Genomic DNA, 17,481 nt, shown 5'->3' on the forward strand with positions numbered 1-17,481 from the left:
AAATTAGGAATTGTGAGCCAAGTTTGTTCAAGATTGTTCTGGCTATTCTGAATCCCTTTCAATTCCATATGAATCTTAGAACTGTCTTGTCAATTTCTACAAAGAAGCAACCTGGAATTCTAAAAGGTAATTCATTAAATCTATAGATCAATATTGGAAGTACTGCCATTTTAACAAAAGTCAGTCTTCCATGAAATGTTTTTCCCATTTATTAGATTTTATTTAATTTCTTTCAACAACATTTTGTGGTTTTCCTAAAAATTGAGTTATTTCCCGAGTCTAAGTTTTTTTGGTTCTTGCTCAAGGGCTTACTTAGCATGTACATCTTTTCAGAATCAGCTCCAGATTTATATTAATTCCAGTAAGATATAGAAACATTATTTCTACATGCTATTCCCTTCCCCTTTTTCTGTGCATTACTGTTGTTATATATATATATCTATGAATGTTACAAACCCAACAATATATCATGATAACTATTACTTTATATATAAATTTTGTCTTTTAAAGACACTGAGGAGAAAGGAAAACAATCATATACTTATACATTTTGTTATGTTAGCCTTCTTATTTATCTTTTTGGATTCTCTTGATTTGTTCTTGAGGATCTGAATTACTATCTGGAGTAATTTCCTTAGTCTAATACAGCTTTGCTCTTACCCACCTTTGTGCTATTTGGCAAATATATTACATTTCTATATGTTACTGGCTCAACAATACATTATATACATGTTTTATATAAGTGCTTTTAAAATCAGTTAAGAAAGGAGAAATGTATGCATTTATACTGTCTTTTACAATTACATAATTACCTTTACCAGTGCTTTTTCTTTCTTCATGTAAATTCAAATTACGGTTTGGGGTCACTTGTTTTCAGTCTAAAGAACTTTTAGTATTCTTGTAAGGTGGGTCTGGAACAAATTCTTTCAGTTTTTTATTTATCTGGAAATGTCTTTATCTTCCTTCCACTTTTAAAAGATAGCTCTGCTGGTAATAGGATTTTGGTTGAGGTTTTTTTCTGAGCTAAATGAATATGTTATCCCACTGCCACTGGCCTACATTTTTGAGAAGTCAGCTGTATGTTTTGTAGAGCTTCCCTTGTAAATGATGAGTCATTATTCTCTTGCTACTTTCAAGATTTTCTCCTTGTCTTTGGCTTTTAGCATTTTTACTAATGATGTATTTGTTTGTGGATCTCTGACTTTATCCTACTCAGAATTATTAAGCTTCCTAGATGTGTAGATGGTTTTCCAATATATTTGGGAAATTTTTAGCCATCACTTCTTTCAATATTTTTTCTTCATTCTCTCTCTCTTCTCCTTCTGGTACTCCCATTATCTATATCTGTTGGCATTAATGTAGTCCCATATTTCTGAGTCTTTCTTTACTTTTCTTTATTCTTTTTTCACTGTTATTTACCTCGTATACTCTCTATTGATCTATTGTCAAGTTTGTTTCTTTCTTCTGCCAGTTTCAACCTAATGTTGAGCCCCTTTGGTGAATTTTTATTTCAGTTACTGTACTTTATTATACCTTTCAACTCCAAAATTTCCATTTGGTTCTTTTTCCTTCTAACAATTTCTCTCTTTGTACTGATAGTCTTCGTTTGATGTGACATTGTCATCAACCCTTGCATTACTTTTAAAATCATGGCTTCCTTTAGTTCTCTGAATATAAGTATAATGGCTACCTTGAAGTCTTTGTCTGTTAAACCCAGTATCTGGTCATTCTCACAAACAGTTTCTGTCACCTGCATTTCCCCTAGTGTATAGGCCATCTTTCTGGTTTCTTCACATGTCTCTTATTTTTTTTAGAAACTGGACATTTTATATAATATATAGTAGCAACACTAGATACTGCATCCAAGACTTGCTATTGTTACTTGCTCAGTGACTGGATGAATTATTTTAGTTAAGTATATTCTAACCCTCTCCCTCTCTACAGATGTTGCTCCTCAGGGGGCTCACCCTCAGTTATGCCACAGTCATCCTAAAATGACAGTGGCTTTGGCTGGCTCCTCTTTGACCCTCTCTTTCCCTGATCACACCCAGCTGTTAAGTTGCACTAACTACCAGCTGATTGATGTATTGTCTTCAACAATGTCCTGGGCATAAATTGCTCCACAAACTGAACCAATCTATTAGGGCTCCTTTGAAGGGATAGTCCCTGAGGTCAGTATTTAGGATCTGTTCGAACCACAGGAGGGTTCCTCCCAGCTGCCTCTTTCCCCTTTTCTCTCTAGCAAACTAGCCAGTCTTCTGGTTAGCCTGCATCTCCAGTGACTATCAATCTCCCTCCAGTTCCTTTCACCACAGCCTGCACCCTCAGGCATGCACTTCACACTCTGTTGCAAATGATGTTGGTTCCTTTTGGGAGAGATTCAGAGATCTCTTTTATAAGGTCTGCTTATTCCTCTGGCCACAGTTTCTGAGCTCTGGTTCTGATGCTGGGGGCAAAGACAATGTCATGCTTCTCTCTGGGTGATACCTCCTTGAGAGCCTGATGAGGGGACAGAGGAATAGTAGCCCCAGCTATCCTCAGCTTGCCTCTCCCAGAGTAGAATCTGCATCCCACAGGCCAGGGCAAGGGCAATTGGGGAGCCTCTATTTTCCGTGGTGCCATATTCACAGTAGAGCCTCTGTCCCATGGGGGGAGGGCTGGGTGAAAGGAGGGAGACCCCACCTCTCAACTGCACTCACCTAGAATTTAGTCTCAGCAACAGGTACCTGGGGCAGGATGAGAAATGCTGATCTTACATCCCTACTGGGAAGATAGCCTTCCACCTGAGAACTGAGGAAAGAGAGAGCTCTATGTTCTTGAATTTATCAGTTTGGAAAACAGTTTCCATCTCACTCAGCTAATAGCGGGGAGGGAGCAGGTCTCAGTTCAAATACCATAGACTTTTACTTTTCTTGCTGAGTTTTAGTAGATTTTCTTGAACAAGTATTTCTTCATTGACTATGCTCTTAGGACTATTTCCAGAGACTTTAAATGATTGTTTTTTTATTTTCACCAGTTTCAGTGGGGAACAGGTCTATAGAATTCCTCATATTGTCATGACTGGAAGTGGAACTTCTTGATGAGTTGTTTTTTTGTTTTGTTTTGTATGAGAAAATGAATCTGAAACTCTAAAGTACAAATTGGAGATACTATTCTTATTATTCTGAGAAAGAAATCCTAAAAAGTAATCCAAAGACCACATCTATGGCCTGCTAAGTCAGAACAGCTGTCTTATTCTTTCTCCCTACACTTAGTCTTTCATTGCCTTTGCAAACATCCAAAATAAAAAACGAAGCCTGAAATGAAATTTAAATTATTTTGAACTACTATGAGGCATTCACCTTGGCCTATGATACAATTCAGCCCTTCTAAGTCAAGTTTTATGCCAGATCCCAGCTGGACAGGAACTTTAAAAAATAAAAGGTTTAGGATGCTTTTGTGTGTGTTTTAAAGAAATCAAGATGTTGAAAATTATCTTTAAAGTTATTGTCTTCTAAATAAGAGCTGTACTTGCATCATGTGTCAAAGTATTCTCTAAAGTGAGACATCAAATAAAATTTGAGTCAAATTTACAAGGCATATAAAGCTGATTCTGTTTTAGCAAACACTGGAGTTTAACAATCTCAAATAACTAAAATAAGTGTAAACAGCTTTCAGAGCAAGCATCATGACTTGAGTTATTCCTAAGCATGGATTCACAGTATAGAATCAATGGTTCTGTCTTGGCATATTTTCCTTAGGGGAATCTAATATGGAAATTTACACATTCATTTTCTAGAGTCTACAATGGCAATCTTTAGTAAGCATCTGTAGCTGAGAAAGTGCCAAACCACACACCACAGACAAATAGACAACTTAGCAACCAAGGTCTAACACAGGACTTGGCACACAGGAATTACTGAAAAAATATTTTTGGACTACAGAGATCTCTACTAATATGCCAAGTACATTCAAGTCAGAGGGGAAAAAGTAAAAAGAGAAATTTCAAATGGTAGAATGAACTTTCATGTTCATATAAATTTATTTCACACCATAAACTGGCTCCACAAGTAATATTATTTCCAAACTAGTAACATTTTTTATGTTCCCCTCCAAAGGCATATATAAGATAATCAAGAAGGCTCAATTTTAGGGAAAATAAATGATTTTAAAAAAGTTTTGGTCTTTGCTTATGCCTCTAATCACACTACTACAGAAGAATAGGATATATAATGTTATATAATCACCATATTCTTAAATCATAATCTACTGTAATTTTCTATTTAAATATAGAAAAGGGAAAGAAAAATATCATCTACAGTAATAATATTCAGACAGCCACCATTTAGTAAATTTCCTTACAGTCATTTTTCTTTGTATAGTTATTAATTTTACATGATTGTGATCATACTGTATGAATACTTTTGTATCCATTTTTTCCAGTAAACATTACATTGAGATTCTACTGTATAATTAAGAGAATATCAAATTCAAAGTCAAACAATATGTACAAGTCATAGGAATTCTGGCCTTCACTCAATCTCCAAGTTTCTTCCATTTATTTAATAGGTGTTTACTACAGATGCCTATTTTCTGCCACATGGGGGGCTGAAATATATAAAGAAAACTAATCCAGAGCTCTTGTTCTTCAAGAGTTCTCAACTCAGCAATTACCTTCTGCCTTTATAAAAAATGGGCTTATCTATGTGAGTTTAAAGATAATGAGATAAATACTCAAAATTTGGCTATTTTTAACTTCACTCTTTTGAGGAAAATTGCTATGTACACAAAGATTTATCTCAGCAACAATTGAGGTTTTCCACATTTGATATGGCTATATTCTTATCTTACAGGTGAAAGAGCTGCAATTTTTTTTTTAAAGATTTTATTTATTTATTTGAGAGACAGAGAGAATGAGAGAGAAAGCACATGAGATGGGGGGAGGGTCCGAGGGAGAAGCAGACTCCCTGCCGAGCAGGGAGCCCGATGCGGGACTCGATCCCGGGACTCCAGGATCATGACCTGAGCCGAAGGCTGTCGCTTAACCAACTGAGCCACCCAGGCGCCCAGAAAGAGCTGCAATTTTTTTACTCATTTTATGACAATGTATTTTCAACATTTATTGCAATTAGTACTCTTTATTGGTCTTGAGATCATTTGTGTTTTAGAAGCCAATATAAGAGATTTCATTTCCTCAAGATGTAAATTTTCAGATTATTCATCATACTTCCCCCCCATCCTACGTATTTGCATGCTGTATTTGTTTATGAGCAGGTAAACAATCACAGCCTAGAGGTAGAGGATGTAAGGCAAATGCTTCAATAAGCACAGGTGCTTATATCTAACTATACAATGATCCACATGCACCTGGAACTATTTGCACTATATGCAAAATATAACAGTTGTATCTGACTTTACTTCTCTAGAAAAACTTAAGCCCTCCTTGTTGGTAATTTCCTTTGTTATTTTCCAGGTCAGTCTAGTTGCCTAACTGGTGTCTCAAGGAATGAAATAAGAAATAAAACAAGGTAGTGAGTCATAATTTCAAAACCTCTGAAATACACCTCAAGTGGTAATGAGTGGCAGCTGCACTTAACAGTCAGAAAATCCATCCTCTATTTGGGGATCCGCCACTTACTAGTCATGTGAGTGGTTAGCAAGTTGTCATTAACGTGAACCTGTTTTCTTATCCATAAAATAGGGTTGGCAATACTCTCACCATACTTAGAGCATTACTGCATTACTGTTGCAAAGCAAATCTTTGTAATTATATAAAACACTATCTAAGTGTTGGGAATTAAGTCTAAAGATCATTAATTTATAACCAATTCCTAAAAAGCTCAGTATAATCAAGTTTTATTTTTTGAAAGGCTCTGTCTGTTCCCTTACATTTCTAAGTTGTCATAAAAGTTCTTAGAAGGAAGGTATTGTGTTTTTCAGAAAGATAGCACCTGTAGTTTGTTGAAAGGGGTGCTGCTGTTACCAAGGAGCTGTGGGCAGAAGGCTCCAGAGACATGTTTAGGAAAGAGAAAAAGAGAACTAGGGCAGCAAAACAAATTGGACAGTAACTTGAGTTCCTCTTATTTTCAGACTGGGTTTAATGTGGAGACATGCCTACTATTCTATGTCTTTACACAGAGAACCTAAAAAGCTGTTAGGATGTAGATCCTTCAGAGCATTCCAATAGTTTTAGGGCTTTAGGTGTGAAAGAGTCACTAATGATTTTAACCCTTGGAGACTAGAATGATTTTGTTTGCCTATGTTTTTCCATTAATAAGACAGCTAGCTAGGTCCCTAATTGCATATGTTTATATCAGACCTCCCAGGAAGCAGGAATCTACCTACTATCACTGAAAATAACACCAGTACAGGAGCTACTGTCTCCCAAAGATCTAGCAGGCGGTAAAAAAACAATACATTGATATGTTACATTTTGCTACTATCCTACAGAAAATACACATGCTTTATTAACAACTGAGTGGAGAATTATTCTGCCTCAACTGAAACTTACCTGGAGTGGGGGGAATCTCTGTCTTAATGTACTTATTTTGACCAGTAAAAGCACTATCAGATTCTAGTATCAGAGTCCCAAGGCACCATGAATCAACAGATATAGTATAGATTCTCTCAAATAAAATAAAAATAGCAGCTGCCTCCCTAGCCTGAATACCTATCATGAGTCTGCCAAAAATTGTTCTTTTTAACACCTTGCTCCTTCTTTTTTTCACTTAACTCTCTGTCCCCTTAGCACATACCTTGTCTCTCTCCTCCTCCCCTTCCCCTTCTCTCTCTCTTTACTACATCATAGTAATCCATTATGTAGATGTACCCTAGTTTCTTCAAATACTCCCTAATTGCTGGACATTTGTTTGTTTCTAATCTTATGCTATTATGCACAATCTTCAATGAATACTATGTTTACCTGGGTTGAACCTATCCACAGAATAGATTTCTAAAAGTAACCTTGCTTGGTCAAAGGGCAAAATGCATCTGTAATTTTGGTAGATAGTGTCAGTTTCTGTTCCATAGGGGTTGTGCCATTTTGCACTCCCACCAAATGTCTAAGTACTTATTTCCTGAAGACCATTTATAAAAACACATATGACTGGATTCCACCCCCCAAATTCTGACTCAGTAGATAAGGGGTCAGGCCTGAGCAGGTCTATCTTGAAAAGGCTCTTCAAACAGCATATCCCTAGTTGAGAATCCATTCTACAAAGTACTCTAGTCTTGTTTACACTGTTCAAATCCAAAAGAAAATCAGACTTAAATCTTTACCCTTCATGGTTTATACCCCATGTCACTCATTCAATAAATATTTTTTGAATACCTATTATGTGCTGTTCATTCTAGATGTCGAGGATATAAAGATAAATAATAGTACTATCATTGGAGTTTGCAGGGTCTATCAATGAGAGACATCAATATATAATTGAGATAATGTACAAGCATAATGTTAAGAGATTTACATAGAATTTTATGGGAATACTGGAGCAGGGTATTTCATCCTGAAAGAATGCCAGAGGAGGCTTCTTGAAGGAGGTGCTCCCAGAGCTGAGTAGGAATTAACCAGGTGAAAAGAGGAAGTGGTATACAAGAAGGAGAGGGCATTCTAGGTAGAAAACAACATATGCAAAGTTAGGGAGAAAGAGCAGAAGGGATGTGGATGTGGATGTACCTGGTAATATTTCATATTGCTAAAGCATAAAATACAATAGAGTAGTACGCAATAGGCTGCAAAAGTGGAAAGAGATCAGATCACGACATGTATTATATCATGTTAAGATGCTTGACCTTATTCTACAGGCAAAGAAAATCACTCATGGGTTTTGAAGTTGGGAGTGACATGATCATATTGTTGTTTTAGAATTATGGACAATGGACTGAAAGGGCACATAACTGGAAAAAGAAGGAACAGTCAGGAAACTGGTACAGTAACTCAGGGGAAGGCTTGAATTAGGGGAGGAATTAAGGAGAGAATGGACTGAAGGAGCCTTAAGAGGTAAAATGAACAAAATGTAGATATTACATAGGGGTGGAGGTAAATAAAGGGACGATTTCAACGTATTATCAAACCATTCCCAGCAAAACACTGGATTTAAGCTATTTTTTCAGCAGCAGTGGTAGGTTTACACTGGTTCAGTCATCTTCTCTCACTTGGTCTTGATATTTGTATGGCCAGGGATAGATGTATGGGGCCCAGCAAAATTCTCAGGGGGAACTGGTGAGCTCCTCCTTTAGCATCATGTTCTAATCAGCTAAGTAAAACAACCACATGCAACCCCAACAGGCAAACATAACATTACATGGTCTTATGTCTGATGCACCCTTTTTTTAAAATTTATTTTTATTTATTTTTATTGTTTTTCGAGAGGAGGAGAGGGGGAGAGAGACTCTTAAGCAGGCTCTATGCCTAGCACGGACATCGATGTAGGGCTTGATCTCATGACCTTGAGATCATGACCTGAGCCAAAATCAGGAGTCAGACACTTACCTGACCGAGCCTCCCAGGCACCCCTCTGATGCACCCTTTCTTACAATAACTCCTCTACTGGTGAGGCTCTTGACTCCATTTTTCTCTATGCCTGTGAAGTGAGTGACCAAGATAATTGCTGACAATATAAATAACTGCTAGTACAGAGAACAATGTGTGGTTGAGGGGCAGCAGCACGAACAGCTGCTTTCCCAAAACTTAATCCAAAGCCAAGCTTCACAATACTAGCAATGCATTTTGGGCAGCCTACAGTTCTGCCACCAAATAAGGTCAATCTCTGGAGTTGAGAAGATATGGGGAGAGTCCCCTCTGAACCCTTCCCATTCCTCTGATTTATGCAAGTATAACGGTCCTGTGAGAATGGACCAGGAGAAGGTTGGGTGTAATCCATACTAACCCTGGTACTTGTCTTCTTCTCAGAGTTCCTAAAAACAAACTGAAAGGAAACCAAAACCTAAAAATCATCAGATGAAAACAAGTTCACTGTTTAAAGAGTCCATGAATGAAACACACACACACAAACACACAAATACACACACAAAGAGTAACACCAAGGCTTACCTTTCTTTTATCTTCATCTGTTGATTCAAATTTGAAAGTAGCCCTATGCTGAGGGGGGAAAAAAGGGAAATAATGTCATTTTAAATACACAGATTTTAAATTTTGGTTATGTTTAAAAACATGTCTGTAAAAATGTTGCCTTCCCACGTTGTTTCAACACTCATATTAAAGGAAGATAGGCATGTAAGTAAATAATTATAATGCAGTGTGAAAGACTACAGCAGTGGGGAGCCTGGGTGGCTCAGTCGCTAAGCGTCTGCCTTCGGCTCGGGTCATGATCCCAGGGTCCTGGGATCGAGCCCCGCATCGGGCTCCCTCTTCCGCGGGGAGCCTGCTTCTCCCTCTCCCACTTCCCCTGCTTGTGTTCCCTCTCTCACTGTGTCTCTCTCTGTCAAATAAATAAATAAAATCTTAAAAAAAAAAAAAAAAGAAAGACTACAGCAGAAAAACAGACAAAAGAACAGAGTACCAAGCCACCAACTCTGCCTGAGGAAATCTGGAATACTTTGCACAAAGTATAGAGCATTTGAGCTGGATATTGGAGGATGAGTAGGAGTTTGCCAGGAGGCAAATGGAAAGCATTCTCAGGACAGAAACAAAGGCTCAGCTGTGTGAAATGGTATGATATATTTGTGAAATAAACAGGTCTGTCAGAGTGAAATAGAGGACACATGTGAGGGGATGAGGGAGTGGAGAAAGAGGAGAATGGAAAAGTAAATTGGACAGAAATTTGGAAGGGTCTTCCAGTATTGCTAAGACCCAATGTTGCTTTCTTTTTCACATTCAGTTAGAAATAATCACAGAATTGTAGACAGGAAAGAAATTTGATAGATTGGTATTTCCGAAAAGTAATTCTTTAAGAATTAAGGTTTAAATTATGGCTCCACCACTAACTAGTTGAGCAAGTAACAAAATCTCTATCACTGTATTTCTCTTGTGAAAAGAGGGGGTACCTAGTTCACAGAGCTGCTGTGAGGGTTAAAATAGCTAAGGCATATAACCTACCATCTCAGTGCCTGGCACTGAGTAAACACTCAGTAAATATTAGGATTATAATGATGATAACGCCAATGATATTGACAAAAAAATAATTAGAAGAGAACAGAGTGTCATGACTCTCCAAATGATTGGCAACACTGTATTTTCCACTCTGTAGCTAAAACAGAGGATAGAGTAAGTTATCTTGCCCACTGTCACAGAAACAGTGATAGTACCCAAAAACACAGCATAAAACTTCTCATTCTCTTTCTCAAGTTTTATTCAGGAGAACCAAGTGCTCTTATGAATCCTAAGTTTTCCTTTAAAAAAATCTCCACTGAACATCTCTGCCCTTCTTTTGTATTTTTCTCATTGGCCACGCTGACATTTATTGGCAAAGTTGCCAAAGCACTAAAGATATCATCATTACAGGTGGTTCTGTGTTGTCAGCTTTGTAGAAGAAGCAATTTTAGAAATTAAATGAGATGGAGAAATGTTGACAGGGAAGTAGTTCTTAATTTAAGAAATGGTCAGGGGGAAGACTTAGAGGTAAGAGAGAAGGGCTGTTTGAAGAAACTCAAGAGAGGCTGCCTCACATATGGTTTGCAAAACAATTAAAATGGATGATGTCAGGTGGTAAGAAGGGCTTGAATTTAAAAATTTATACCTGAACTGCCAGACAGGTGACAGGCAACTAAAGGAAGACTCTGAGGGAGGTGTGAACAGTAGAGCATTCTGGAAGAATATTTTGGGCAGCTGCTTACAGGCCAGATCAAAGGAGGGCAAGATTGAAGACATAAAGCCTTCTAAGAAATGGGCATCAATAATCCAGGTGTGATACTGCTTGGCAGCAGTATAAACTGACATAAACTCTAAAAGTGAAAGTAATTTGGCAACATATACTAGAAAACATAAAAATATTCACATCCTTCGACCCAGAACTTCTATACTCCTAGGATTTATCCTAAAGAAATCATTCAGAAGGAGAGAAAAATTATATACGTAAGCAAATTCACTGCAGTGTTATCTAATATTATGGAAAAAATTGAAAGAGACGATCTGAATATCCAACAACAGGAGACGGATGAAATAACTGCTGTGCATCCACCTGGTAAAATATTATATTGCAATTAAAACAAAAGATGGCTAAAAATCTCTGTAACAACATAGAAAATTACTTATAACGGCATCAGATGGAAAAATAGTAAAACACCAAGCTAGATGTCTCTTATACAGTACCTGCATAAGTATATGGATGCATTCGAACAAAGGCTTGAGTGTTAAAATGCAAAAATAAAAGCAACTGTACAGCGGTGGTAGGATTTCTGGTGAGGTCTGACAAAATTCATTGTTGGTATATAATTTTTATAATTAAAAAGGTAATTTAAAAAATAAAATATAAATGAATAAATGAACAAGGAAAGAAAGAAAAGAGAAAGGAAGAACAAGTAAATCTGAAGTCTATAATGCAGAAATTTATAGGTGAGGTTTAATAAAAACTAACTTTAGATAGAGAAGCAGCAGACATCAGGCTAAGGTTGTAAACTGAAGCTTAATAAAAGTCCAATACAAATGAAAATAAATTGCAGAGACCCAGAAAGTTGATTTTGTTGCCATTATATGTGAAATATTAAATCCATAAATTATCTGGAATAAATGAACCTAGTTGCCAATATAATGGTTCTCCTAAACTTTTTCTGGCATTTGTGGTAAAGGAACAGAGAAAGAAATCATCTTTTGGAAAGACCCTCATTAAGTTATAAAAATATCTTTTAAGACAGTTTCTACATAGAATTTCTCTTTTAAGGTGATAATTTAGAATAGTACCAAGGACTAAATTTTCTGTTGCTTTTAAATGCAAGGCTGATCCGGTCATAAAACCACAACATTAAAAAGAAAGAAAGAAAAGCTTTCAAAAGCCCTAACACAAGGGCTTAATTTAATTAGAAAATATACTGGCATGTGAGGCCATACAAATTGAATTTTGAATGTGCCAATCTATTCAGGAGCTCAGCCCTCTAAGACTGTTTAGATCCAAAGATGTTGGCTTCTCTAAGGCTGGTTTCTTTTACACAACTTAGACTGTACCTAATCTATTCAGTACTTCTTGCTCTTATTCTATACCCTTTCTAAGGCTGAAAGGGAAGGGAAGGGGAGCCAGCATTTCTGACTGTAAATACCTTTACAGCACTGCTAGCCAACAGTCAACCACCTCACCTTCTTTATATGCTTAATTTCCAGATGAACAGGAGCAACAAGTCAAATATAAACTAAAGAGTAAAACCATTGTTCAGTTTAGAGACCAAGTAAACTAGGAACAGCTCAGTGACACACCAGACTTAAGAGGACTCCTCCACATAGGTTTTATATCCTATGAGTAGACTCTAAAAAGCTCAGGCTCAGGAGTCAGACAGCACTGGGTCTGAGTACAGTCCTGCTGTTTACTGAAAGTGTGACCTTGGTCAAGTTATTCAACTTTACTACCTGTCAGAGTTTCCTTATCTTTTATGTATGGCACCTTGCACATAGCAGGTGTTCAATAAGTGGCTACTATTGTTATTATAGCATGGCCTATGATGTGGCATCTAGCCAAATACTGATGTATTAGAGAACTAGGAGTTATTTCACATTTTAGAAGATACACTCAAACAGTACTCATACGAGGGAATTAGCCTACTGGGGTGGTGTGTGTATGTGTGTGTATGTGTGTGTGTTGTGCTGTGTTTCATGAATAGAGATTATTCCTAGAACTAAATGCCAGAGATTATATAATCCAGTCTGGAAACAAGAACAAGGTATAACAAAGGAACAGCTCACTAAACATGCTCCTCTGCAAAAATCTGTGGAATGAGCTCAAAGAGTCAGAACTCCACCTCAAAGTGGAAAGCAAAAAGTCCTCTGACATGGTCCAGCATATTTACATACCCTTTTCAAATGTGTAGCCTGTATTTCTAGAACTGTCTCAATATTAGGTCCCTATCAGTCAGGTCCTTCTAGCACATAAATGAGGACCTCACAGCGATCAGTATCATTTTCCTCTCTTATGAGGACTACTCTTGGGAGACCTACCTACTTGCCTGTATCTCAGATAACTTTTATCTTTACTTTGGTCATAAATTTGCCCTACTTCCAAAATGGAATCCTGCTGGAGATTGCTATGGGGTAATCATAAGCCCAGGCAGTCTCTACGGCCACTAAGCCATCTCTCTATCATCATAATTGATGACTCTAGGCCTCAGTTTCTTCACCTATTAACTGAAGGGGACAGATCTAATTACCTTTGAGATTCCTTCTAGTCTAAATATCGTCTGACTCAAGGAGCTAAGATACTACTGCACATCTCGGGGCCCTTGATCACTGTTTGTTCTGATAATCATAATGATGGCAACCAATCTCTCTACTATGTTTTTTTTTTTTTTAAGATTTTACTTATTTTGACAGAGAGAGAGAGAGCGAGTGCGCGAGCATGAGCTGGGGGTGGAGGAGGTGGAGGGAAGGGGCAGAGGCAGAGGGAGAAGCAGACTCCCCGCTGAGCAAGGAGCCCAATGCAGGACCATGAGAAGGTGGCAGGATTAGAGTTATGTAGCCACAAGCCAAAGGTGGAAGCTGCAAAGGAAGGATTCTCCCCTAGACCATTCAGAGGGAGCAGGACCCTGCTGACACCTTGATTTTGGATTTCTGGCCTCCAGAACACTGAAAGAGTAAATTTCAGTTGTTTCAGGCTACCAAGTTTGTGGTAATTTGTAATAGCAGACCTGGAAAACTAATACATTCTATTTACATTTATTGTGATAAATAGCACAGCTGGGTTTATTTAAACATCTCTTTTTGTGTTTTGTTTACCACCTTTTTTTAAAAAAAGATTTTATTTATTTGAGAGAGTGAATGAGAGAGAGAGAGCAGAAGCAGGGGAAGGGGCAGAGGAAGAAGGAGAAGCAGGTTTCCTGCTGAATAGGGAGCCCAGTGTGGGGCTTGATCCCAGGACCCTAGGATCATGACCTGAGCTGAAGGCAGAAGCTTAACCGACTGAGCCACCCAGGCACCCCTCTACTAAATCTGTTATCAGAACAGGCCTTGAAAGAGGAGAAGGAGCCTGGACAGCCTATACTAGAACAATCCATATGTCCCATAATTAATAGCTCATTCTATAACTGGAGTGGAGGTGATTAGGACCGAACAGTAACCAAAGGAAGTAGTGTATTGGTCCTGAAAACCTTTTTCTCTTCTGTGCTCAAAAACTCAGGACAGGTTACAGGCAACATAACCTTGCAAAAAGAGCCTGGATATGGAATCTAAAGACTAGGTCTGCCACTTCTAGCTATGTGCCCTTGAGCCCACAGATAGTCACTTTGTCTTTCTGAACCTCAATTTCCTATTCCCTGCCAAAAGAGAATACTTGTATCTCCCTCATAAGTTTTAATGTAAGAGAATTATATGTGATGACATGTGAAAATGCTTGGGATAGATAATATGTAGTACATAGCAAGCACTCAATAAAGGTTAACAGGTGAATTGAGACAAATGAAAAAGAACAACCATTCTCCCTATTTGTTTTTTAATACTTTCCTATGCTGGGTCAACGTGCATTATGTCCTTGAGAAAGACATGTTTCATTTTTTCTGGGATAGATGACTCTTCCCTCTCCCCAGAATAACAAGGGTCAGTGAATGAAGGAAGAAAGCTTGAAAATTAGTCTCAGGAATACAGTAGAAATTAAATGTTGTTACCTGGAGCCAGATAGCTAACTGTGCTCTAAACATGGTACAAGGTATTTTGCTACCCATTAGAAAATGTAAGGGTCAAGGAAAAAGAGAAAGGATGGAGTACACTCCCTAATTTTTTTTATCAGGCTACTTCAACTCAGTGCTACAGGTTTAACTCCTGCCTTTTTTGTTCAAAACTAACAGTGACAGGCTCTTCACCACCAGGCACTGTTACAAATGCTGTAGACATATAACTCATTTAATCCTGACAACAAACCTATGATGTAGGTACTGTTATTGTCCCTGTTGGACAGGTGAGGAAACTGAGGCACAACAAAGTTATATAATTTGTCCTAGGCCACATGGATGGTAAGTTGAAGATCAGAGTCCAGGCGGTCTGGCTCCAGAGCCTGCCCTATGGCCACAGGACCTCCTGAATACCTTGATCATTAGAACTCACTTTACTCACTGAGTAAAAGCCTCCTAGGTGCACTGTGCTCAGTGCATTAAACTTCAGTTAATTTAAGCATTAAACTTCAGTTAATTTAAGCCGTGTGATAACTTAATGTTATCCCTATTTTACAGATAAGGAAGCCAAGACTCAGGCTTAAAATAACATCCATAGCCATGAAGCCAATAAAAGGCAGATCTGAACCAAGATTTATCTGACTCTAAATTCTACCTTCTTTCCAGTATCTGGAGGGAACAGCCCATTAAACATGCTCCTCTGCAGAAATCTGTGGAATGAACTCAAAGAGTCAGAACTCCACCCCAAAGTGGAAAGCAAAAGGAAAAAGTCCTCTTACGTGGTCCAGGATATTTACATACCCTACTCAAATGTGTGATGTGTTTCTAGAACTGTCCCAAGTTCTAGCTTTATTAGAGAAATAAAGTAGCATAAAGAACCTCTTCCCCCAAACAACGAACCAGTTGCTTTCTCTGTACATCATTCATTTCCATTCTTGGTTAGACTCCTCGATGCCCCATAATCACCCCTTATTCTAAGCATTTCCCAAATTGATTTTTCCAGATAGGAAAATGAAGCACACAGTATTCAGCTACTTTTTCAGGGTTTCAAACTCCATATCCCACAGATCTGGGCAATTTAATTCCACATCCCCATTTTTATTGCCAGACCACCACAATCATACTTCCCCTTCCTATTGATCTGCCTCCTAGGTCTCTCTTGCCTTGAGGGGTATAGCCCCACTGCCAACATGAACCTCAGCTATTTTCTTTGTGTGCTAGCCCTACTATTATCAGCGTTAAACATAGAGCTCTTTTCTGAAGGAGCTGACTGACAGGGTTCGAGTCAAGTCAGAGCATTATCAGGCGTGGCCCAAAAAGCACTTCAGGAATACCACCTTAAATAATATACACTGGGCATTACAACTTTAAAAACATTCTCAATGTGAAAGGGGAGCTGGAGATGTCCAGAACCTAAGCTCTGACAGCACTTGGCCAGGAGTGGTAAGTGGAAACCAGCCTGGAGGGAGATCAAGGAAAGGAAGAGATAAATTCAAGGAATCCAATCTGGAGTTCTAATCATTTTAGCCATGAAGGAAAGGAGAAATATTGAAGAAACTGGTAAGATGCATTTGGAGGTTTTTCCTCCTCCCTTCCCTAGAGAAGAAAGTTCCTATTTATTGCTGGATATCTGGCATATAGTAATTGCAAAATAAATACTAGTTGATTCAACACTCTTTCTTTTGGGCACCTGGGTGGCTCAGTTGGTTAAGCGACTGCCTTCGGCTCAGGTCATGATCCTGGAGTCCCGGGATGGAGTCCCATATCGGGCTCCCTGCTCAGCGGGGAGTCTGCTTCTCCCTCTGACCCTCTTCCCTCTCGTGCTCTCTATCTCTCATTCTCTCTCTCTCAAATAAATAAATAAAATCTTAAAAAAAAACACTCTCTTTTGAAAATCAGTTGGTAGCTGCCTCAAATTCTTTTTGGAAAGGAGTTATAAATCACGTTAAATGAATATAATCTCTACAATATGTACACCTATGCCTTAAATGAATTTCTCCTAAATTAGACAGATATGCAACAGTAAAGCATATTAGAGAGTGAAGGAGCTAAGATATAAACAGAATTTAATCCATCCATACATCCTCCCAAAGAAAGCAGCATGGCACTGTAGAAAGAGCTGTCAGACAACCTAGATTCAAATCTCAGCCCCATCTCTCAATGACTGTGTGGACTTGAGGCAACATTATCCTAAATGTCGTTTGTGAAATGGGGAATACCACCACTTTCCTCACAGGGTTGTTGAGAAGATTAAATGGAAATGAAGGTGTTTTATTTCTGGATCTTCTCCACCCAGGGCAGAAATGGCACACTGGCAGCTCAATCATACAAAGTATAATAAAGTGCAGTGGTGGGGACATAACAAACACAGAAAGGGAAACTATGAGTGGAAGCTAGTGAAAGGAAGAAAAATGCTATATCTGGGGTGAGATTGGTGTTGAGTGTTTTCACAGAAGTGAGTAGTCAGTCATTCCTATAAAGCAGTCTTCTAAATGGAAGAATAAAGGTGTGGTATGCTACCTTTTGAAGTGAGCATGTAAAATTCCTGGAAGGAAAAGTAATGGAGAGCTAACGGTTCCTGGAGAAAGATTCAGAGAAGTGGCTGGGATTTATAACAAGATACCTTTATACTGCAGAGTTGTAAAGTGGAAAGAACAATGAATGGTTTGAAGACCTTGGCTGGAATCCCAGCTCACAAGTATGACCTTGGGCCAGTTACTTAACCGATATAGAATCTCA

General features: G+C 38.2%; 1 protein-coding gene across 7 annotated transcripts in view; it reads right to left on the reverse strand.

The window, feature by feature from the left end:
* Positions 1-17,481, reverse strand: part of RIC8B (RIC8 guanine nucleotide exchange factor B) — a 103,107-nt gene that overhangs the window by 84,351 nt on the left and 1,275 nt on the right. For all 7 annotated transcript variants that reach the window (XR_012380626.1, XR_003210289.2, XR_012380627.1 and 4 more), the window contains exon 2: positions 9,035-9,082. Coding sequence is in view for 3 of the 7 variants with exons in the window: in XM_025882524.2 (XP_025738309.1) it covers positions 9,035-9,082 (48 nt within the window). In the remaining 4 variants the exon portion in view is untranslated. The remainder of the gene's footprint in view (positions 1-9,034; positions 9,083-17,481) is intronic.

The sequence above is a fragment of the Callorhinus ursinus genome, unplaced genomic scaffold (assembly GCF_003265705.2).
Source record: "Callorhinus ursinus isolate GAN/ISIS: 27379988/994484 unplaced genomic scaffold, GSC_fseal_2.0 scaffold14, whole genome shotgun sequence".
In the NCBI taxonomy this organism is placed as follows: domain Eukaryota; kingdom Metazoa; phylum Chordata; class Mammalia; order Carnivora; family Otariidae; genus Callorhinus; species Callorhinus ursinus.